Genomic DNA, 25193 nt, shown 5'->3' with positions numbered 1-25193 from the left:
ATGCAGGAAATACGTATCAGATTAGGCAGCATCTGTGGGGAGAGAAACATTAACTCTGGAACTCTCTATTCACACACGCTGCCTGATCTGATAAATGTTTACAACATTTTCTGTTTTTTATTTCATATCTCCAGCATCTGCCGTATTTTGCCTTTGTTTCAATTAAAATTTGGCTCAGTGTTAGCATTTCCATTTCTGAATACGGCATTTAAGCCCCACTGCAGAGCGTTGAGCTCATAACCTAGGCTGAAACGTGTGCATGGTATTCAAAGGATGCTGCACTGCATTCTCATTAACTTCCAGTAAAAATTTATGACTGATAGGTGTAGCAAACTGAAAGAAGAAACTCTGCTCTGCATTTGCAGCTTCTACATGACCCTCCACTCTTTGGAAGACTGTCGCTTGCATTGAAGCGTCTAAAAATTGCCAAAATCCATTTGGGCTCCTATAATAATTCTTCTGAGTTTTCCAAAAACCTCATCTTTGGCATTCTGACTGTTATCATCTTTATACTTCCCTTTTGTGATGACATTAGCAGACAAACCGGGTTAGGGTCCATGTCACGTTTGGCACTCAATCCTCACTTTGAAGCCAGTCTGTGTAGCCAGCCTTGACTTGTTTGCCTTCATTGTGGATGAGTGGACAATTACCTCAAGTAGAGCACAAGTACAAAGCCATTATTTTTGACCATGTCGAAAGCTTTGTGTATTTGTCACAGACGCCATCTCCCTTTCCGCTGCTCCCTAAGGTAGAGTTAAACTACAATACTACCTTAGCTTTTCATTCAAATCTGAGCTCAACATCAAGCTCTGCATCTCTTCCATTCCCAAGAGTTTCTTTGGTGATCTCCGTGTTGGCCTTCTGACTGGCACCTTTCATAGTATTAGAGAAATGGATGAACTGACACTCTCTATTAACTCTAAATTGTCTATAGCTTTGCCTCGCTGATCCTTTTCCACGCTAAGACGTCCTCTTGCATCACCTGAATCTTTGCTAACCTTTGTTAACCTTCTCTGACTATTATTTTCCCCACTGAGTAGAATTTAAAATCCGTATTTTAATCTGTGCTGGATTATCCTACTTTACACCGAAAACTTTAATCAGCCTTGTATCTTCAACCATGTACTGTTTTTTGACTGCATGTACCCCTCTTTAATTATAGAATCCCTATAATGCAGAATGAGGCCATTCGGCCCATCCAGTCTGCACTGACTCTCTGCACCGACCTTCCACACCTTTCACCTGTGAAGAATTTCTGGGCATTTATTTTACATTCAAGGTGCAATGTTAGTGCAGTCAAGGTAGAGGCAGTGGTAGCTGTAACTAGGTCTGAGATTCATTGTACATGGGTGTGCTGTATCTTGGCCAGGATGCTCAGTCTCAATTTGCTATTGAATAATTCTGCTGCAGCATGCCGTTTCCATCCTGCTTCTTTGGAACTATAAATCCAGAATGTATTACAACAGCTAAATGTACATTGTGCTGCAAATAGTGAGGAAATAACAGTAATACATGCAGCTAAAAACACTGAATAGATCTGAATTAATGATATTTGAATAAGTTTCATTTGCCTTGTTGGAGGGGAGGAGGGACCAATATTTGCACTTGACGGTGGGAACTATTTGAGGCACTTTGATACTGACCACGGATATTGTGATCATGGTTGGTTGGCCTGTTCGGCAGAGACTTTGGTGAATGACCATTTACATAGTTACCAGTTATCAGATATTTGAACCACTCTGGGTGCTGCAAAACCAATGACTGCTTCAACAAAAAGTACAAATCCACCATGGGATTAACCTATTAAAAAATATTTTGGGGACAGAAGAATAAACTTAAGTCCTTGAATGCACTGCAAAATATACTTTGGGAGATGGAGCAAAAAATGACTTGAATTTTAAGCAAGTTTTATTAAGTGGCAGGCAGATATTACAAATATATCTGGTCTTTATCTTTCGGTATTGGACGGTTGTGCAATTTTTCTAGTGAGTCATGACATATTGTTTCAGGAAATTTGTTATATTAATGTGCAAAGCTTCAAAACGCTGGAGGATGTCCAATACAGGATACTGAGAAATCTATGAAGGTGGAGCCTCGGTGCATCCACTCACCCCATAGAGGGCACTCCAATTGCAGAGAAATTAGTAGTAAATTTGGCAACATCAACTGTTTAGGAGCCTCCAACTATAACAGTTAGAACCACGCACCCATTTGTAAACCTGAAGTCACCCAGAAGTCTGCTAGCTACCTGTGCCCTAACTTTAACGAAGTTCCAGTCACCTACCACCCTGCACTCTCAGATATCATTAACTTCTGGTTCAGCAATGCCTGTTGTCATTGTTGTTTTCATAACCCCCCCTTTTTTTTTTAAAGAGTACCCAATTCATTTTTTCCAATTAAGGCATAATTTAGCGTGGCTAATCCACCTAGCCTCCACATCTTTGGGTTGTGGGAGTGAAACCCACGCAAACACGGGGAGAATGTGCAAACTCCACACGGACAGTGACCCAGAGCCAGGATCAAACCTGGGATATCGGCACCATGAGGCAGCGCGGCTAACCCACTGCGCCTAACCCCCCCGGTTTGTGTAACCTCCTCCAGCCTTAATCCTTAGAGATGCCTGAACTTCTCCATTTGTGGCCGCTCGAGCATGCCCAATTTTAATTGCTCTTCCATTGGACGTGTCTTCATTCGCCTAAGTCCTAAGCTCTGAAATTCACTCATAAATCTCTCCCCTTGGCTTGCTTTTTTCTCCTCCTTTATGATGCTGCTCAAGATCTGCCTCTTTGACCAAGCTTTTGGTCATCTGCCCGAACATCTCAAGATATGGCTCCGTGCCAAACTTTGTTTGATAATGCTCCCAGGGAAGTTTTGCTGTCATAAAAGCACAATATAAATAAATTTCCTGCCCAGCCAGGACTGTCCTGTGTGTTGTGGCATGAATTTTCAGGGTTATTCGTAGAAATGTGCATAATCCCAGTCACCACTCAATTGGATTGCCTTCTCCAAATTTCACTAATTAACCCAATGAATCATCAACCACCCTCAGAGAACCGTTAAGGCGCTTCGCCTAGGTATCAGATTGTCAAATCTTCTATGAAATGTTGATTCCGTTCCAATCTTCCATCAGCTGACTTTTAAGCTTGTAGCTATTTTGAGTCCAAAAAAAATCCTGATAATCTTCCAAAACGGTAACTTGCCTTTTTCTTCAGACCTTCCGTTGACTTTCTGGCCTTTTTGTTTGTATCCATTTCTGCCAATCTTTTGAGGGCATAAACTGAAGTTTTTGCTCATGTCCTATTCAATTATTCATTTTGCAAATGCAAACCTTTGCACGTAATAGTCTGATTATTATTGCTGGTCAAAACTTCTATCTGTGACTCTGGACTGGCACTTATGATTGTGTTTTTAAAAAATTCAACGTGGTGTAGACAGTGCATGTTCACAAGACGCAGTTGAAGTTTATATTCCTTTTTTTTTGCTTCAGATTAGTTGCAAACACACACAAGCTATTCAATATTTATGTGCATACTGTGAATGTTCAAAGTACAACCTAAATTTTACCTTTCAAGTTTTCAGCTGGTTCCTTGTAGCAATATTGTTAAGGGCCTACAGTAATTGTTGAAGTTCAGATTTAGACAGTTATTGGAGAAAAGCATAATTGTGAAATATGTTGCAACTTAAGTATGCCTCATTGTATATATTCTTTCTTTCTAGTTCTTCGTAAACTGACAGTGCATGGTTTTATGGAACCTCACAAGAATTTAGAAGTAATGGTATGTAATTTTCACAAATTTTCTTTTGCTTGCAGAAATTAATTGGGGCACCATACCCAATCTCCCAAATCCACACCTTGAGTGGGTAGAACATGTGACATCACATTAAAAAGGTGTTAAAAGGTCAACTTTAGATGCTTTAATGATATGATTAATTCAGTGAACCTGGCTGATTGATTGAATTGCAGGCTAATCTTTGATGTGGATGCCTTTGCTTTCACCAGGAATGGTAGTGTCCTGATGATACTGGATTAGTAATCCTTAAAGCCGGACTAATGCTTTGGAGATATGAGTTCAAATTCCACCAGGGCAGCCAGGGAAATTTAAGATTGATTAATTAATACACCTGGAGTGAAAAACTAATTGCAGAAATGGTGACCATGAAACTGCTGGATTATTGTTAAAAAAACAAACATTCTGATTCACATCGCATCTATTGCTCTTCCTCAGCTGATGAATCGGTACTCCTCCATATTGAACACTGCTTGGAGGGTGGCAAGGGCACAGACTGCACTCTGACTGGGGGCCTTCAGTACCCACCCCAAGAGTGCCTTGGTGCACTACTGCTGAGCTAACTAGTCAGACCCTGAGGGACATTTGTGCCATAATGGGCTTGCAACAGGTGGTGAGAGAATAATCAAATCTAAGAAACCTGCTTGACCTCGCCCCCTCCAATCTATCTGTTGCATCTGCCCATGACAGTATTGGTAGGAGTGACCATTGAAGAGTCTTCCTGAAGAGGAAGCCCTGTCTTCACCCTGAAGATACTTTCCATTGAGCCACTGGCACAACCTTCATGCTAAATGGGATAGACTCAACACAAATTTAGCCATTCAGAACTGGACAGTCATGAGGCATTGTGGGCCATTAGCAGCAGCTATTTAACCACAATCATGGTTTGGCACATTCCTCACTCTACTATTACCATCACACAGGTGGACCAATGCTAGTTCATTGAGGAGTGCAGGAGCAGCATCGCTCATACCTAAAAATTAAATGCCATTCTGATGAAGCTACGAAACAGGGCCACATGCATGCTCAACAGTGGAAGCAGCTTGCGAAAGATAGTGAAGTGCTCCCACGGCTAACAGATCAAATGAAAGCTCTGCAGTTGTGCCACTTCCAGTTGTAGATAGAGTATGAACACATGACTGGAGGGGACAAACATCACTGTGCTCAATGATGGGGAAAACCCAGCGTGTTGGTGGAAAAGATGAGGCTGAAAGTAGTCAACTACTTTCAGCAAGAAAGGCCAAGTTAATGATTCATCACTTTCTCCTCCTGAGGTCCCCAAAATCAAAGATGCTAGTCTTCAGCTAATTCGGTTCACTCCACATGATATCAAGAAGTGGCTGAAGACACTGAATAGAGCAAAGGCCAAGGGCTCGAACAACATTCTACAATAATAATAATCACTTATTGTCACAAGTAGGCTTCAATGAAGTTACTGTTTAGATCCATCCCGATCTTCATCTCCAAGGCCTTTTTCCAAAACATAGACAGGCTAATCATGGCGTTTGTGTGGGGAGGGGGGGCAAGAACCCGAGAATTCCCAAACTGACACTGCAAAGAGGGAAAGTCAGAGGGGCCCTGGCTCTACCGAACCTACAATACTATCACTGGGTAGCAACGGCAGAAAAAGTGAGGGAATGGGTACAAGAACCCGACACAGATTGGGTACAAATGGAGGAGGCATCCTGTAAAGGAACAACCCTGCGGGCCCTGGCCACAACAACACTCCCATCCGCCTCAACAAGGTACACAACGTGCCCAGTGGTAGCGGCCACGCTGTGAACGTGGACCCAGTTGAGACAGCACTCCGGGATAACCAAAATGTCTCTTATGACCCCCATCTGCGGCAATTTCCGATTCCCCCCAGCCATGCTAGATACCAGCTTCAAAAGATGGAGGCGGGACGGGGGCACACTGACTGTCGGGGACTTCTACGAAGGGCACAGACTGGCGACACTGGATGAACTGACGAGGAAGTGGAAACGTATCAAGAGGACAGGAATGGAGACACCTCCAAATAAAGCACTTCCTCCGCAAAGAGACAGTAGGGTACCCAGGGGGCCCAGAAAGCACACTACTAGAGGACCTGATAGGCACAAGCAGCGAGAAGGGGTGGCTATGTGGGAAAATATACGGACAGCTACTGGATAGAGCCCAAACACCACAGACAAAAATGGGAGGACGAACTGGGGACAGAGGTGGGATGGGACTCTGGAGTGAAGCACTGAACAGGGTGAACTCCACCTCCTCCTGCGCAAGGCTAAGCTTAATGCAGCTTAAAGTGGTGCTAGAGCGCACCTGACCAGAACCCGAATGAGCAGGTTCTCCCGGAGGTGGAGGACATATGTGAACGGTGCCAGAGGGGCCCGGCCAACCACACCCACATGTTTTGGGCTTGCCCCAAGCTTGCTGGGTTCTGGACAGCCTTCTCTGAGGCAATGTCCAAGGTTGTGGGGGTGAGGGTGAAGCCATGCCCAAAAGTGGCAATCTTTGGGGTATCGGAGCAACCAGAGCTACACATGGGGAAGAGGGCCAACGCCCTTGCTTTCGCTTCCCTAATCGCACGCCAGAGAATCCTGCTCGGCTGGCGATCGGCAGCACCGCCCAAAGCTGCAGACTGGCTCGCTGACCTCTCGGAATTTCTCCACCTGGAGAAGATGAAGTGCGCCATCCCAGGGTCAGAGGAATGCTTCCTGGATACCTGGGGGCAGTTCGTCGGCCTGTTCCAAAACCTGTTTGAGGCCAGCAACGAGGAGTAAGCCAGGGAAGAAAAAAAAAAGAAGAACCAAAGGACTGCGCAACCGGCGGGGGGGATACCATAGACCGATCCAGAGGTCAGCAAAATGTACATACAGTTAGTCAAGTGAAGGACAAAACAAACCTCTCTGTAAAACAAAGCAAATTAGCGTGGGCAAGAAAAATGTAATGTATATAAGTAACAACTGTTTATAAATATGAGAAAAGCCAATAAAAAGATTTTTTTAAAAAGGGTATTATGAAATATATTGCACTTTAAATATTTTTAAAAGAACATAGTGCAATTCTGAAGTTGCAAATGCAACAACAGAAAGGGAACAAAGTTGCTGTTGATCCTGATAGTGGGGGATTTGTGTGCAGTTTGCCGCCTTGTCGACTGCAATGTGTTGATGACTTTGTCAGACATGGACCTAGAGCATGAGCTGCTGGGTGAGGGGGGGATTGAATGCGGCATGTGAAGGTCATAAAGCTTAGATTCTGTGGACAATCCCGAGACTGAATCTGGTTTGGAGCTGAAGGCAGCAGGTGGGATATCCCTGAACATGACTGCTAACCTGGCGGAAATCAGGTGATTGGCAGTTAACTTTGAGAGAGTGTCGTTCATAAGCACAATTGTGCAGCTTTTGTATTCCTATTTCTCCCTGCTGATGGCATCTACATTCCAGGTCTCTCTTTTTCTCTCTACCCCCAATCAGCCAAGACTCCCCAAGATTGGTGAGAAAGCCATTTGAGACTTTTGGCTTGATTGCCTTCCTCTCTTGAACGAGTCTGTGTGAGTTTAGGGACGGGGGATAGTTTTACTGAACTTTTGTGTGCCAAACTTGGTTACAAAGTGCTGGGTAGTAGGCCTTTCCTCGACCTGTGCCCTAATCCCTATATTCTTTAAAGCTGCTGAACTTTATTGACCAGCAAGGAAAGTTCAACACAGCTGCATAATTGAAATTAGCATTAACAATAGCATTGACTGAAGACATAATTTTTATTTTTGCTTCAGCAAACTTTGCAAAAAGAAGCAAAAATATGAATTTTATAAACATACCGAAAATTAGTTTGGAGATTGTGGCTACCACCATCTGTTGGAGAAATCCATAACAGTGATTCAAAGGTCTCATGTACACGACAGCAATTTATATTTATAGGGTGTCTCTAAAGCAATCAAATGTCCAAGGTGCTTTGAGAACATTATAAAGCAGAGAATAATAACAAGCCACAGAAGAAGGTATTATGTCAGATGACAAAAAAACCCAACAAAGAAGTAGGTTTTAAGGATCATCTTAAAAGACGAAAAGCAAGATAGAGAGGTTTAGGGAGAGAATTCCTGAGCTTAGGACAATAGCAGCTGAAGGCATGGTCACCAATAGTAGAGTGATTATGATTGGGAATGTTCAAGAAGCCAGAATCTAAGGAGTGCACTTGTCTTGGAGTGTTGTGACGCTCACAAAGGTTCTGGAGGTAGGAAGAGGCTGGGCCACAAAGGATGAAAAACAAGGATGAAAATTTTAAAATGGAGCTGTTATTTAACCAGGAACCAATGTAGGTCAGTGAGCACAGAGTGATAGGTGAGCACAGGGTGATCGGTAAACAACATTTGCAGTGGTTAAGGATGGGCAGCTGAAGTTTGGTTGACCTCCAGTTTATGGATGATAAAATGTGGGAGGCTCACCAGCAGTGGTTCAAGAAGGTTTAAGACTTATCACCTTCTCGAGGGCAATTAGGGATGGGCAGTACAGGCTATGTTTGTGCTCAAATCCCTTGATTGAATAAAAAACTAAATTGGTCAGTGTAATTTTATTTGGGTTTGTTTCCGGATGAGAGATGATCAAACTGCTCACCACCCATTCATAATGTTGTCTTGAAATAAGTGATCGATTGTTCCATTTCCTTATCCCAGGAAGTGCTGTATAATTAATATAATTTTATGTTCAAAATTTAATACATGTTGCAGTCACCTAAATTTGAAACTTCATAATTTGAGCAAATCAATGGTTTTATGTGCAGCAGAATTGCAATGAATTGCTCCTATCTTGAGGGTATCACTAATTGTGGAGTATAGTCATGTTTGGAATTTCACATTTAGGTCTCAGACTTGCACAGGAATTAGCAGCTAGTTGCATAAAAAGATACAAAATGAGTATTGTATCTGCTGTTGTTGAAGCTGATTTAGAAAAATGTAGTCCGTCTTCTGCACAGATTTTAAAAATTGACATTTTAACATGAATTCTTTATGGAGACCTTACTTAACATTATTTACACATCAGTGAACCTAATGGCAGTAACGAATGGAAAGATGTGCGCACATCATAGCTTTTATTAGCTCATGAGTGCTTTGTGCTCAGCTTCACCTTATGTTAAAATTATTACCCGCAGGATGTATTTCCTCAGTGGTAACTGTAGGCTTATTTTGATGCATGGCTAGATTGGATATTGTTATAATCCTTTTTGATATGTGCAGAAATTTCCTTCAGTTATATAATTGAGAACAATGCTATTGTCTTCACAACCCTGCCACAATGTCTGTTCCCTAACTGTTGCGTGTATCCCTCTTTCTGGCCATTGTCTGAGGTTGAAGCAGACTATTGCCTGATTTGCTGAGTACTTCCAGCATTTTTTGTTTTTATTCCAGACTCTTTGCAACCTTGGTAACGTATTTGACCCTGAATTTAGCATTTCACTTGATATTCTTTCTGCCACCAAGATCACCTACTTCCATCTCTATAACATCACTTCGCCTTTGCTTCAGCTCATCTGCTGCTGAAATCTTCATGAGTGTTATTGTTCCCTCTGTACTTGACTTAGTCGGGTGCTCTCCTGACTGGGCTTCCACCATTCATGTCCGTGAAGTGGAGCTCACACAAAATCATAGAATCATAGAATTTACAGTGCAGAAGGAGGCCATTTGGCCCATCGAATCTGCACCGGCTCTTGGAAAGAGCACCCGACCTAAGCTCACAACACCACCCTATCCCCATAACCCCACCTAACCTTTTGGACACTAAGAGCAATTTAGAATAGTCAATCCACCTAACCTGCACATCTTTGGACTGTGGGAGGAAACCGGAGCACCTGGAGGGAACCCATGCAGACATGGGGAAAACATGCAGACTCCGCACAGACAGTGACCCAATCCGGGAATCGAACCTGGGACCCTGGCGCAGTGAAGCAACCGTGCTAACCACTGTGTTATCATGCTGCCAAAATGTAGCTTGCTCTCAAGTCCCTTTTTCCTGACCTACATTAGCTTTTGGTCTGGCAACACCTTGATTATATGATTTACATTCTTTTATTCAAATTCCTCAATAGCCATGTGCTTTCCAATCAATGTGACATCCTCGTGCCCTACTGTCCAGACTCCCCCACCCCCTCACCAGACAGGCCCCATCTCCCGCTGTCGACAAGACATCTGACCACCCTCCTCCCCTCCCCTGCTGCATTGTCCGATTCCTCCCGATGTCCGACACCCCATGTGTGACTCGCTACCCCATCCCCAAATCCTATCCACTTCTCCCATGTCTGTCAATTTCACTTTTAAACTGGTTTACATTAGCTAGTGCTATAAAAGAAAGAGGCATATCCCCCTTCAATTTGACTCTCCTACACTTTGGCACTGGGCTTCAGAGACAGTTGGAAAGTCGGACGTGACAGGCTGAGAAGAAATGTCGTGTATGGACTTGGGCACAGAGTGGCAATCCGACACTTTCATAGTTGCTCCTATGAGGTGGCTTTGCAAACCTCAAAGTGCTATATAAATACATGTTGTTTGGATGTTAACTTTGTTTCACTGATTTATTGGAGTTGTTTCAAATGACTTTTGCACTTACACAATTCTTGGGATGAACTTAAATTTCAGACTTTCCTCATTATCTGTGTGAGAAATAAATTATTGTTACTTGTGTAAATGGGGAAGAAAGGCTTCATTTTGGTTTAGCTATTAAAACAAAAGCCATGACTTAATGTTAAGTTTATGTGAAAGCATTCACTCATGAATAATGGAATTCTGGTGCAGAGTGATTCGGAGTAACGAGTAATTTGGAGATGAATCTTTGACTAATAATGCAAAATACAATTAACTGTTGCACCATTCCTGTGAAGGGTGGCGAGTTGCTTCTGAGCCCACACAATGTTGGCACATTCTCTCTTAGGTTGACAGAATACCTGTAAATAATATAAAAATCTCATATCCTCGCCTGATATTTTCTGCATTTAACTTTAACTGTTAATATTCAGCACCGAGTATATTTACTTTTGTGATAAATTGGTGATCTAAATACTAAAAAGGGAAGAAAAGTATTGCTGCTGCTGCTGACCGACCTTCCTCTAACGCTCCGCGAGATAGTCTAGGAACGGTTGCCACCGCCTGTAGAACCCCTGCGCAGACCCTCTCAAGGCAAACTTAATCATCTCCAGCTTTATGAACCCAGGCATGTCGTTTATCCAGGCCTGCAGGCTAGGGGGCTTCGCCTCCTTCTACAATAGCAAGATCCTTCGCCGGGCTACTAGGGACGCAAAGGCCAGAATTCCGGCCTCTTTCGCCTCCTGCACTCCCAGCTTGTCCACTACTCCAAATATTGCTAGCCCCCAGCTTGGCTTGACCCGGACTTTCACCACCTGAGATATTGTTCCCGCCACGCCTCTCCAGAACCCCTCCAGTGCCGGGCATGACCAAAACATGTGGACATGGTTCGCCGGACTCCCTGAACACCTTCCACATCTGTCCTCTACCCCAAAGAACCTACTCAACCTCGCCCCCATCAAGTGCGCTCTGTGAACCACCTTAAATTGTATCAGGCTGAGCCTGGCACATGAGGAGGAGGAATTAACCGTACACAGGGCATCAGCCCACAAACCTTCCTCGATCTCCTCCCCCAGCTCTTCCTCCCATTTACCCTTCAACTCTTCTGCTAGGGCTTCCCCCTCTTCTTTCATCTCTTGGCGTATTGCCGAAACCTTGCCCTCCCCGACCCATACACCCGAGATCACCCTGTCTTGAATTTCTTGTGCCGGGAGCAACGGGAATTCCCTGACCTGTCGCCTCACAAAAGCCCTCACCTGCACATATCTAAATGCATTTCCCGGGGGTAACTCAAACTTCTCCTCCAGTGCCCCTAGGCTCGCAAATGTCCCGTCAATGAACAGGTCCCCCATTCTTCTAATCCCCACCCGATGCCAGACCTGGAACGCCCCCGTCCATCTTCCCCGGGACAAACCGGTGGTTACCCCTGATCGGGGACCACACCGAGGCTCCCACTGCACCCCTGTGCCGTCTCCACTGGCCCCAGATCCTTAACGTTGCCGCCACCACCGGGCTCATGGTATACTTTGATGGCGAGAACGGCAGCGGTGCCGTCACCAACGCCCCCAAGCTCGTTCCTTTACAGGACGCCATCTCCATCCCCTTCCATGCCGCCCCCTCTCCCTCCATAACCCACTTGCGGATCATCGCCACATTTGCTGCCCAATAGTAGCTCCCTAGGTTTGGCAGCGCCAGCCCTCCCCGGTCCCTACTGCGTTCCAGGAACCCTCTCCTTACCCTCGGGGTCTTATTCGCCCACACAAACCCCATAATACTCCTACCTACTCTCTTGAAAAAGCCCTTGGTGATTACGATGGGAAGGCACTGAAACACAAACAAAAACCTCGGAAGGACCACCATTTTGACCGACTGCACTCTACCCGCCAACGAGAGCGGCAACATGTCCCATCTTTTGAAGTCCACCTCCATTTGGTCCACCAACCTCGTCAGATTCAATTTGTGTAGGGCCCCCCAACTCCTGGCTATCTGGATCCCCAGATACCGAATACTCCCCACCGCCCTCCTCATCGGTAGGTCCCCTATCCCTCTTTCTTGGTCCCCTGCCTGTAATACATAAAGCTCACTCTTCCCTACATTGAGCTTATAGCCCGAGAACTCCCCAAACTCCCTCAGAGTCTGCATGTCCTCCACCATCCCCTCCATTGGGTCCGCCACGTACAGCAGCAGGTCATTCACGTAAAGCGACACCCGATGCTCTTCTCCTCCGCGGACCACCCCCCTCCATTTATTAGACTCCCTCAGTGATATGGCCAAGGGTTCGATCGCCAATGCAAACAACAGGGGGGACAGGGGCCACCCCTGCCTCGTTCCTTGGTACAGCCGAAAGTACTCCGAACTCCGCCGGTTCATCACCACACTTGCCACCAGGGCGCTGTAAAGGAGCTTAACCCAGCTAATAAACCCTCCCCTGAACCCAAACCTATGCAACACCTCCCAGAGGTACTCCCACTCTACTCGGTCAAAGGCCTTTTCCGCGTCCATAGCTGCCACTATCTCCGCCTCTCCCTCCTCCGATGTCATCATTATCACGTTTAAGAGCCGCCGCACATTAGTATTTAATTGCCTGCCCTTTACGAATCCCGTCTGGTCCTCATGAATCACCCCCAGGACACAGTCCTCAATCCTCGTGGCCAGCACTTTTGCCAATAACTTAGCGTCCACATTGAGGAGCGAAATCGGCCTGTACGATCCACATTGCAGTGGGTCCTTGTCTCGCTTCAGAATCAAGGAAATTGTCGCCTCCGACATTGTCGGGGGCAGGGTCCCCTCCTGTCTTGCCTCGTTAAAGGTCCTCACTAGTAGCGGGGCCAACAGGTCCACATACTTTCTGTAGAACTCCACCGGGAACCCGTCCGGCCCCGGGGCCTTCCCCGCCTGCATACTCCCCAATTCGCATACCGCTGCAACCGGTCCACATCAGACACCATTTCCCTGGCCCTACACTCATCCCTAGAGCATGTCGAAAACGAGGACTCCTACATTAGACTCCAATTATTGACTAAAGCTCCGCCTTCAACACCATAATCCCAGCCAAGCTCATATCAAAGCTCCAAAACCTAGGACTTGGCTCCCCACTCTGCAACTGGATCCTCGATTTTCTGACCAACAGACCACAATCAGTAAGAATGAACAACACCTCCTCCACAATAGTCCTCAACACCGGCGCCTCGCAAGGCTGCGTACTTAGCCCCCTACTCTACTCCCTGTACACACACGACTGCGTGGCAAAACTTGGTTCCAACTCCATCTACAAGTTTGCTGACGATACGACCATAGTGGGCCGGATCTCGAATAACGATGAGTCCGAATACAGGAGGGAGATAGAGAACCTAGTGGAGTGGTGTAGCGACAACAATCTCTCCCTCAATGCCAGCAAAACTAAAGAGCTGGTAATTGACTTCAGGAAGCGAAGTACTGTACACGCCCCTGTCAGCATCAACGGGGCCGAGGTGGAGATGGTTAGCAGTTTCAAATTCCTAGGAGTGCACATCTCCAAAAATCTGTCCTGGTCCACCCACGTCGACGCTACCACCAAGAAAGCACAACAGCGCCTGTACTGCCTCAGGAAACTAAGGAAATTCGGCATGTCCACATTAACTCTTACCAACTTTTAGAGATGCACCATAGAAAGCATCCTATCAGGCTGCATCACAGCCTGGTATGGCAACTGCTCGGCCCAGGACCGCAAGAAACTTCAGAGAGTCGTGAACACCGGCCAGTCCATCACACGAACCTGCCTCCCATCCACTGACTCCATCTACACCTCCCGCTGCCTGGAGAAAGCGGGCAGTATAATCAAAGATCCCTCCTACCCGGCTTACTCACTCTTCCAACTTCTTCCATTGGGCAGGAGATACAGAAATCTGAGAACACGCACGAACAGACTCAAAAACAGCTTCTTCCCCACTGTCACCAGACTCCTAAATGACCCTCTTGTGGACTGATTTCATTAACACTACACCCTGTATGCTTCATCCGATGCCAGTGCTTTTGTAGTTGCATTGTATATGTTGTGTTGCCCTATTATGTATTTTCTTTTATTCCCTTTTCTTCTCATGTACTTAATGATCTGTTGAGCTGCTCGCAGAAAAATACTTTTCACTGTACCTCGGTACACGTGACAATAAACAAATCCAATCCTTACTCAGCTCCTCCAACTCGATTGGTGCCCCCAAACCAGCCGCCTCTTGCTCCTCCGCCCTCGGGAACCGCAGTTGGTCTAGGAATCGTCTTCTCCCCGCCCCCCCGGGGGGGGGGGGGGGGGGGGGCTGGGATCTGTACAGCTCTTCATAGAAGGCCTTGAATACCTTGTTTATTTTCGTTGCACTCTGAACCATGGCTCCCCCTCCATCTTTGATTCCCCCTATTTCCCTCGCTGCCGTCCTCTTATGGAGCTGGTGTGCCAGCATCCGACTGGCCTTTTCCCGTACTCGTGGGTCGCCCCCTGCGCCTTCCTCCACTGTGCCTCCGCCTTCCCCGTGGTCAACAGGTCAAACTCCGTCTGCAGCCGTCGCCTTTCCCCAAGTAATCTTTCCTCCGGGGCCTCTGCATATCTCCTGTCCACTCGCAAAATCTCCCCCACTAACCTCTCCCTTTCCGTGCCCTCTGTCTTCTCCCTATGAGCCCTGATGGAGATTAGCTCTCCCCTGATCACCGCCTTCAACGCCTCCCATACCACCCCCACTCGCACCTCCCCGTTGTCGTTGGCCTCCAAGTACCTTTCGATACACCCCCTCACCTTCCCACACACCACCTCATCTGCCAGCAGTCCCACGTCCAGCCGCCACCGCGGGCGTTGGTCCCTCTCCTCTCCCAGCCCCATTTCCACCCAGTGAGGGGCATGGTCCGAAACAGCTATGGCCGAATACTCCACCCCCTCCACCCTCGGGATGAGCGCCCTGCCCAGAACAAAGAAATCTATCCGGGAGTAGGCCTTGTGCACGTGGGAAAAGAAAGAAAATTCCTTGGCCTGCGGTCTTGCAAACCTCCATGGGTCCACCCCCCCATCTGATCCATAAACCCCCTGAGCACCTTGGCCGCCGCCGGCATCTTTCCCGTCCTTGATCTGGAGCGGTCTAGTGCTGGATCCAGCACTGTATTGAAGTCCCCTCCCATTATCAGTCCTCCTACCTCCAGGTCCGGAATGCGCCCCAACATGCGCTTCATGAATCCAGCATCATCCCAGTTCGGGAAGTATACATTTACCAACACCACCCACGTCCCTTGCAACCTACCACTCAGCATCACATATCTCCCTCCATTATCCACTACGATAGTCTTGGCCTCAAATGACACATGCTTTCCCACCAGAATTGCCACCCCTCTATTTTTGGCGTCCAGTCCCGAGTGAAATACCTGTCCTACCCATCCCCTTCTTAACCTAACCTGGTCCGCCACCTTCAGGTGTGTCTCTTGGAGCATAGCCGCGTCTGCCTTCAGTCCCTTCAAGTGCGCGAACACTCGAGCCCTCTTCACCGGCCCTTTCAGGCCCCTCACGTTCCACGTTATCAGCCGGATTGGAGGGGCTCTTACCCCGCCGACAAGCCATCTCCTTTTCTGGGCCAATCCCGTGTCCGCGTCTCCCTCACCCTCCAGTCCCCCAGCGGACCTCCGTCCCGAACACCTCTTCTGTGTCCCATTCCCTTTCGGCCAGCGCAGCAGCAACCCTTTTCCCCCCCATCTTTCCCCCCCCCCCTCCCCTCCCCCCCCCCGCTAGATCCCTGTCTAGCTTTTTTGCTCCCCCCATATCACTCCCGTAAGTCAGCTGACACCTGCTGTCCCCGGCTTCCCCCGCCATCCCTTTGACCCCCCCGTATGGGAGTCTCCCCATCAATATACGTTCCTTCGTTCCCCTTCCCGCCTTTCTTCCCGCGCGCGGGAAAAAAACCCCGCGCTTTCCAAAGCCTGCCCTGCCCCCTCTGGCGCAGCTCCTGTCGCGGCCTTGTCTCTCTCCCCCAGCCCATATAACATTCCCTGCGCGTGATTGACCCCCTATATACAACAACCATCATACTTCAACCCTCAAACACACCCCACCCTCACAAACCCTCAATTAGAGTCCAACTTTTCAGTTAGTATAAAGGTGCACGCCTCTTCGGGCGTTTCGAAGTAGTGGTGTTGGCCATTATGTGTAACCCACAGTCGCGCTGGCTGCAACATTCCAAATTTTACTCCTTTCCGATGCAGCACCGCTTTGGCCCGGTGGAAACCCACTCTCCGCTTAGCGACCTCCGTGCTCCAGTCTGGGTATATTCTGATCTCTGCATTGTCCCACTTGCTGCTCCGCTCCTTCTTGGCCCATTTCAAGATCCCCTCTCTGTCTGTAAACCGTGAAATCTCACCACCATCGCCCTTGGCGGCTCATTTGCCCTTGGCTTCCTCGCCAGCACCCGGTGCGCCCCTTCCAGCTCCAGCAACCTCGGGGCGGGGGGGAGGGGGCCTCCGCGCCCATCAGCGCCCCGATCATTGTGCCCGCATATGCCGCGCGTCGGCCCTCTCCACTCCTTCTGGGAGACCCAGGATCCTCAGATTATTTCTCCTCGACCTGTTCTCCAGGTCTTCGAGTCTTCCCGCCCACGTCTTGTGTAGCGCCTCGTGCCGCTCCACTCTCACCGCCCGGCCCAAGAGCTCGTCCTCATTCTCACTCACTTTTTCCTGGATCTCCTGGATCTTCACCTCGTGGGCTTTCTGGGTTGCCCCAAGCCATTCAATTATTGCCAACATAGGCGCCACCATCTCCTTACGCAGCTCCTCGAAGCAGCGCTTGATGAATTCCTGCATCTCCTCTTTGTCCCCGGCAGCCACCATTTTGCTTGTTTTCCCTCTCCTCCCGCTGCTCCAATGCCACTTTTTTGGCCATTTCGCTGCGGGTCCGGTCCATACAAGTTAGCAGGGGGCCTCTCTCCTCTCTTCCCCACGGGTTGGCTGTAAAAGAAGTTCCGTTGAGGCTCTTCTATTGAGCCCGAAGGTCCGTGTTCGCGGGAGCTGCCGAATCGTGCGGCTTAGCTCCGCATAGCCGCAACCGGAAGTGTGTTTCAGTATTTTAAGCATTATTTCAATTTGATTGTAAATGTGTTGATGCATCATCCAAAGCCTGTTTTAATGTAGGAAGTAGCTTCCCTCACGCTTCTGTGTCTCAGGGATCTAAATTATAGCAAGTGGCCAAGTCTTTGACAACACCATCCAAACTCACTAACAATACCATCTGCCAAGGGCAGCCACTTCATGAGAATACCGTTTCCTCCAATTTACCCTTCAAGTCATATACCACCCCAGCTTTCAAATATATTACCGTCCGTTCATCCTCGCTGGATTTAAATCCTGGAACTCCTCACCTAACAGAATGAGGGAATGGTTTCACCACACAGACTGCAATGGTTCATTAAAACTCGTTCCCAGCTTCTCAAGGGCAAAGGATGGGCAATAAATGGCAGCGTTTCCAGTGACGCCTAATTTCAAGAATGAATAAAGCTATACTCTTGGCATAGATGTATGGTAAGTCTTCTATATTTGTTCATGAGTTTTGAGAGTCGATAGCAAGATCAGTATTTGTGCCCATTCCTAATAGTGAAGGTAGAAGTGAGCTGCATTCCTGAATCACCGCAGTGCATATCGTGTAGGTGCATCCATCTGCTGTAGGAAAGAATTTCCAGGTTTTTGACCCAGTGAAGAGGTGGGTTCCAGAAACGTATATACAGACAAAGTCGAGCAACAATCGCCAGGCAGGAATGTTCCCTTCCAATCGGAAAACACTTCAGCAGTTAAGGGCATTCAGCCTCTGATCTTCGGGTAAGCGTTCTCCAAGGCGGCCTTCAGGACGCGCGACAACGCAGAATCGCCGAGCAGAAACTTATAGCCAAGTTCCGCACACATGCGTACGTCCTCAACCGGGACCTTGGATTCATGTCGCATTACATTCACCCCCCACCATCTGGCCTGGGTTTGCGAAATCCTACCAACTGTCCTGGCTTGAGACAATTCACACCTCTTTAATCTGTGAATATCCCTCTCTCCAGTTGCTCCGTCTGGACCTGTAGACTTAATTACCTGCAAAGACTCGCATTCAAATTATCGTATTGCATCTTTGACTTTGTCTATCTATGTTTCTGGAACCCACCTCTTCATTCACCTGTGGAAGGAGCAGTGCTCCGAAAGCTAGTGATTCGAAACAAACCTGTTGGACTTTAACCTGGTGTTGTAAGACTTTTCACTGTGCTCACCCCAGTCCAACGCCGATATCTCCACATCAATATAGTTCCAAGTTAGGATGATGTGTGACTTGAAGGGGAACTTGCAAGTAGGTGTCATAGAATCGTAGAATTTACAATGCAGAAAGAGGCTATTCGAGCCTTGGAAAGAGCACCCCACTTAAGGTCACACCTCCACCATATCCCCGTAACCCAGTAATCCCATCTAACATTTTTGGACACTAAGGGCAATTTAGCATGGCCAATCCACCTAACCTGCACATCTTTGGACTGTGGGAGGAAACCGGAGCACCCGGAGGAAACCCACGCAGACATGGGGAGAATGTGCAGACTCAGCACAGACAGTGAGCCAATGTCCCCATGTATCTGCTGCCCATGTCCTTTTAGGTGAAGGTGCTGCTGAAGAAAGCTTTATGCAGCATATATGCACACCTGCCACTGGAGGGAGTGAATATTTAAAGTGGTTGAACAAAGGTTGTGACATTAGCTGTTCTGTTTTCATTGAATGTTAAAAGCGGTGTAAAAAGGTATCTACTCTTGTACAGTGCATTGGGTCCAGTTTTGTTTTCACAGCCATTATGGCTGACACCTGGAGCTTTTCTGCTCTAAATAGATTATATTTACATGCTGAGCCACCTCATGTGCGAGGTTGGGGCTGATACAGCTGAAGGTGGTATATAGAGCGCACCTCACGAGGGCAAGGATGAGCCGATTTTTTGAAGGAGTAGAGGATGTATTCACTCAGGAAAAAGATAATGTTGTGGAGGAGAATGCTGAGCTCCAGGTAAATAGATTAGATGGCATTGAGGTACGTAGGGAAGAGGTGTTGGCAATTCTGGACAGGCTGAAAATAGATAAGTCCCTGGGACCTGATGGGATTTATCCTAGGATTCTCTGGGAGGCCAGGGAAGAGATTGCTGGATCATTGGCTTTGATTTTTATGTCATCATTGGCTACAGGAATAGTGCCAGAGGACTGGAGGATAGCAAATGTGGTCCCTTTGTTCAAAAAGGGGAGCAGAGACAACCCCGGCAACTATAGACCGGTGAGCCTCACGTCTGTAGTGGGTAAAGTCTTGGAGGGGATTATAAGAGACAAGATTTATAATCATCTAGATAGGAATAATATGATCAGGGATAGTCAGCATGGCTTTGTGAAGGGTAGGTCATGCCTCACAAACCTTATTGAGTTCTTTGTGAAGGTGACTGAACAGGTAGACGAGGGTAGAGCAGTTGATGTGTATATGGATTTCAGCAAAGCGTTTGATAAGGTTCCCCACGGTAGGCTATTGCAGAAAATACGGAGGCTGGGGATTGAGGGTGATTTAGAGATGTGGATCAGAAATTGGCTAGCTGAAAGAAGACAGAGGGTGGTGGTTGATGGGAAATGTTCAGAATGGAGTTCAGTCACAAGTGGAGTACCACAAGGATCTATTCTGGGGCCGTTGCTGTTTGTCATTTTTATCAATGTCCTAGAGGAAGGCGCAGAAGGGTGGGTGAGTAAATTTGCAGACGATACTAAAGTCGGTGGTGTTGTCGATAGTGTGGAAGGAAGTAGCAGGTTACAGAGGGATATAGATAAGCTGCAGAGCTGGGCTGAGAGGTGGCAAATGGAGTTTAATGTAGAGAAGTGTGAGGTGATTCACTTTGGAAGGAATAACAGGAATGTGGAATATTTGGCTAATGGAAAAGTTCTTGAAAGTGTGGATGAGCAGAGGGATCTAGGTGTCCATGTACATAGATCCCTGAAAGTTGTCACCCAGGTTGATAGGGTGGTGAAGAAGGCCTATGGAGTGTTGGCCTTTATTGGTAGAGGGATTGAGTTCCGGAGTCAGGAGGTCATGTTGCAGCTGTACAGAACTCTGGTACGGCCGCATTTGGAGTATTGCGTACAGTTCTGGTCACCGCATTATAGGAAGGACGTGGAGGCTTTGGAGCGGGTGCAGAGGAGATTTACCAGGATGTTGCCTGGTATGGAGGGAAAATCTTATGAGGAAAAGCTGATGGACTTGAGGTTGTTTTCGTTGGAGAGAAGAAGGTTAAGAGGAGACTTATTAGAGGCATACAAAATGATTAGGGGGTTGGATAGGGTGGACAGTGAGAGCCTTCTCCCGCGGATGGAAATGGCTGGCACGAGGGGACATAACTTTAAACTGAGGGGTAATAGATATAGGACAGAGGTCAGAGGTAGGTTCTTTACGCAAAGAGTAGTGAGGCCGTGGAATGCCCTACCTGCTACAGTAGTGAACTCGCCAACATTGAGGGCATTTAAAAGTTTATTGGATAAACATATGGATAATAATGGTATAGTGTAGGTTAGATGGCTTTTGTTTCGGTGCAACATTGTGGGCCGAAGGGCCTGTACTGCGCTGTATTGTTCTATGTTCTATGATCTATGTGTGTGAGCGTTGCGGGGGGGAGGGAGCCGCGAATCACGTTCATATGTTTTGGTCCTGTCCAAAGCTAGGGGAGTACTGGAAGGAGGTGTTTAGGGTAATTTCCAAGGTGGTGCGTGTGAAACTGGACCCGGATCCCCAGGAGGCCATATTCGGGGTGTCGGACCAGCCAGGGTTGGAAACGGGTGCGGAGGCAGATATCATCGCCTTCGCCTCGTTGATCGCCCGAAGGCAGATCCTGCTGGGATGGAGATCAGCCTCTCCACCCAGTGCCCTGATGTGGCGGGGGAACCTGTTGGAATACTTGACCCTTGAGAAGGTTAAGTTTGAACTGAGGGGAAGCTCGGAGGGGTTCTACAAGTCATGGGCACGATTTATTATGCACTTTCAAGAACTGGATAACATCGAACATTAGTTTGGGGGGAGGTGGGGGGGGGGGGGGGGGGGGCTGTGTAGATTAAGGGTGACTACGGGTAATCCCTGATTCCTTTTTGTCATTTGTTTATGTAAACATGCGGGCTGATGTTTGGGGGTTGGTGGGTGGATGGGATTGTTGTTATTATGGGGATTGACATATCTTGCTGATTATTGTTTATTGTTGATGGGCGTAAATGTGGGAGAAAATATGAAAATGGAGGAGAATTAAAATATTTTAAAAAAATATTTACATGCTGAGCAATTAAATGAGCCCTATATATGGATTGTTTTTAACTGTCTACCCTTTGGAGCTGGCTGTGTTGTTACAATATTGGTACAGCTCTGCCATTTCTTTGCTTGTTCAGATAGCTATTATATGCATAATGTGAATGTTCCTGGATTCATGTACCATTCAGGTTGAATACGCATGCATGAACTGTGAAAAGGTTACAATTCCCGAGCAAAATTGTACAGCTGGACTCAACTGGACTTGCCAGATTAACTAGTTGTGAGGTACAAACTGGAATCCATCATCAGATTAACTGAGCACTTGGGCTAAATTAACCAAAAAGAGCATGAATTGTGAAGACTCGATCATGTTTGACTAATCAAATTGAAATATTGATGAGGCCACTAGCACAGTGGGTTCTATCTGAGATTATTAGCAAAATATTGAACACCTGAAATTGGAGATCACGTTGTGATTGGTTGGGAGATAGGAGACACAGTAATGATAAAGTGTCCTTTGAATGGCAGGATGTGATCAGTGATATTCCTGAGTTTCTGTCGTGGCTGGCTTAGCTATTCACCATATTATTGATTTGGATAAAGGAATTGAGTGTTGTATATCCAAATATCCGAATTTAGGGGGAATACTATGCCGTTTGGGGGCAAATGTGATGTTTGAAGAGTGGCAGATGAGTCAAATGTAGAGAAGTAATGAGTCAGAATCAGAAAATGTAGACTATTTTCTTAAAGACTGTGGAGGAGCAGCAAGATTTAGTTGACTGTATACATACATCACTAAATGCTAACAAAATACAATCCAAAAGACTAAAAAATGTAGGTGTTTACCTCAAGGGGCTGGAAAATCAAAGGTGAGGAAATGATATTTCAGTTGTGCAGAATATTGGTGAGACTCTGTCTGGAGTATTGTATTCTTTCTAGTTTATGTTTAACTTCAAACCTCCGGGAAAGATATATTTGCCGCATGGATTGACCAATAAAGTGTGAGGTTATGTTATCACTGACGAGAAGATCCCCGAATGGAACCCTGGCTCAAAAGGCCGTAACGTTTTTAAAATAACATGTGGAGGAACAGAATGACAAGACCACTAATTAGTTTAAACAACATGAAAACATGAAAATATTGGATAACGATAGGGGGCTTTCTCTCTCTCTTCTCTCTCCCCCACACACCCCCATCTTAGCTAAACAGTTACACACTGGTGTTAGATGAACATCGATTACAAAGTACATCTTAATCTACAATGGTCTCATTAACACAAAATGCCTGTGGTTAAATACACGCACTCTGCTCTGAACCCAAGTTAGTGTCACTGGTTTTCTCCTCAATCCCCCCAGATGATTGTCACATGAGGGTTCCAAAAATACGCTTTAAAATTTTCTCCCACAATCATAATTCTTTCCCTTAGCGGTTGGCATTCCAGAATCCAGACCAGGTTTTCCAAATAGCACTTTTAAACAAAGCTTATGCTCTACTTTTAACAGCGAATCCAGATTTTACACCAACGCTGTTAGAATTTATTTGTCTTCACTGCTATGCAAACTGTACACAATTGCTTTAACACACAATTCCCAAACTGTATTTGAATGACACCAATGTTTCATCTACCTCTGAAGTCTGCTGTCCCACTTTAAATCTAGTTACTGCTATTGTCCCTTTAACTCAAAACACCTTGTTTATTCTTCCTTTAATTGTTCAAAACAATACTCTAGTCTCTGTTCTCTTAGCTTCAGGATATCTGTACTGTAACCTGTACTTTAGGAAGTTTGTCCCTGTACAGTCCAGTGTTTGTTATGGCAGGATAAAGCGAGGCTCACTCCCTCAGGTCCTGTCTCCAACTGCAGCTGAAGGATATGGTGTGATAAGAATATTCAATCATTGAAATATGCACACATTAATGTTCTTTTATCTATTTTTGCCAGCTTTCTTAGTATTGCGTTGGTGTCTATGTAAGCACTGGGTAAACACAGTTACTCTGAGGGTACTGAATGGAGGGTAGTGGTGTAGCCGAAGTGCAATGCTTCAATTATGGATGTCTCCTGCACTGATTCTTAAAAACTTAGAAATGTAGATAAAAGTATAGATAGCATTTGAATTAACTATTGCTTAACCTTGCAATAAGTTAATTAACTAAGACTGAAGTTTTGACGGAGAGATACAGGTATTGTGGAATGGAAAGTATGCAGGTGGTACATTTACAGTAACTGCAGATGGGTTATCATTGAATAACTATGATAAAAGCATATTTTATTCTATACAGTTACGTGTGCAAATTGTTCAGAATATGTCCTGGCCTTGAAGATTGATCTGGTACAGCAAACATGAATATAGTAACATTGCACTGAAGCCTCATTTGTGATGCATTTGATCCTGAAAGTAGGGAGGAAAAGAAAGCACATGACTGATTTCCTAATTTTACAGATGTGGATCTTGTTTGGTAGAAGACTTTTTACATGAATATAGGCCGCTTGGGACTTGAATATGCAGTTACCTCCTTGATGAGGTGACTATCTCTTGTGTCCAATATTTTTAAAATAAATTTATGTACCCAATTATTTTTTTCCAATTAAGCGGTAATTTAGTGTGGCCAATCCACCTACCCTGCACATCTTTGGGTTGTGAGGGTGAAACCCACACAAACACGGGGAGAATTTGCAAACTCCACACAGACAGTGACTCAGGGCCGGGATTCAAACCCGGGTCCTCAGTGCCATAGGCAGCAGTGCTAGCCATTGTGCCACTGTGCTGCCCATTCTTGTGTCCAATATGAATGAATTCAGGCAGGCAATCAAAACCTGATTCCAGGTGGATGTAAGTTGACAATATTAAGCTATTCAATAAAAATGCTGTTAATTGGGATTGACTTTGCAGCCCTGTTGTCGTAAATCGTAAATCAAGGCTTTATGTGAAATTGCATTATCACTAATGAAATAAGGACCTTTCTCTTTAAATGGATGTGTTGCCATAGCTACCCTTTTCTAATGGGAGGACGGTGTATCTACAAAAGCACAGGCTGCAATGATTTTTATGTAACTGCAAATGTGCTTTGCAAGTATTGCATTTAGACTCAAAATTGCAATCCTGGAAGAGAACTATAATCCTCCCCTCTCAGGCCATGCATTAAGTTTTAACTATTTCAGAAGAAACACATTTTAAGGAATTGATCGATAATGGTTGAATGCTGTATGTATTGACTGTACAAAAGTGTAGTACACTTAATTTCTTAAATTATTACTCAAATGTATTCCAGGAGAAGTCTAGCACTGTGCCTGTTTCTTGTCTTTCGTCGGGGCACTTGCTGCTACTTGTAGCCATTCCTATTAGGAAATCTGCTTTCAGGGTGGCACAGCGGAGCAGTGGTTAGCACTGCTGCCTCACACCACTGAGGACCTGGGTTGGATCCCGGCCCCGAGTCACTGTCTGTGTGCAGTTTGCACATTCTCCCCATGTGAAACAGCAGAGAAACCTGGGGACCCAAGTTCAGGAAGCAATAAAAGCTGCACTTAAAATAAAAGTGACTTCTCTGGGTCACTGTCTGTGTGAAGTTTGCACATTCTCCCCGTGTTTGCGT

At 46.2% G+C, this 25193-nt stretch overlaps 1 protein-coding gene across 5 annotated transcripts in view; it reads left to right on the top strand.

The window, feature by feature from the left end:
• Positions 1-25193, top strand: part of ipo11 (importin 11) — an 878696-nt gene that overhangs the window by 184049 nt on the left and 669454 nt on the right. For 4 of the 5 annotated variants that reach the window (XM_072496961.1, XM_072496959.1, XM_072496960.1 and 1 more), the window contains exon 7: positions 3718-3776. The exons of the other annotated variant lie outside the window; for it this stretch is intronic. In XM_072496961.1, coding sequence (XP_072353062.1) covers positions 3718-3776 — 59 coding nt within the window. The remainder of the gene's footprint in view (positions 1-3717; positions 3777-25193) is intronic. 5 annotated transcript variants of the gene reach the window in all.

The sequence above is a fragment of the Scyliorhinus torazame genome, chromosome 3 (assembly GCF_047496885.1).
Source record: "Scyliorhinus torazame isolate Kashiwa2021f chromosome 3, sScyTor2.1, whole genome shotgun sequence".
Lineage (NCBI taxonomy): Eukaryota > Metazoa > Chordata > Chondrichthyes > Carcharhiniformes > Scyliorhinidae > Scyliorhinus > Scyliorhinus torazame.
This window is presented reverse-complemented; position numbering and strand designations above follow the sequence as displayed.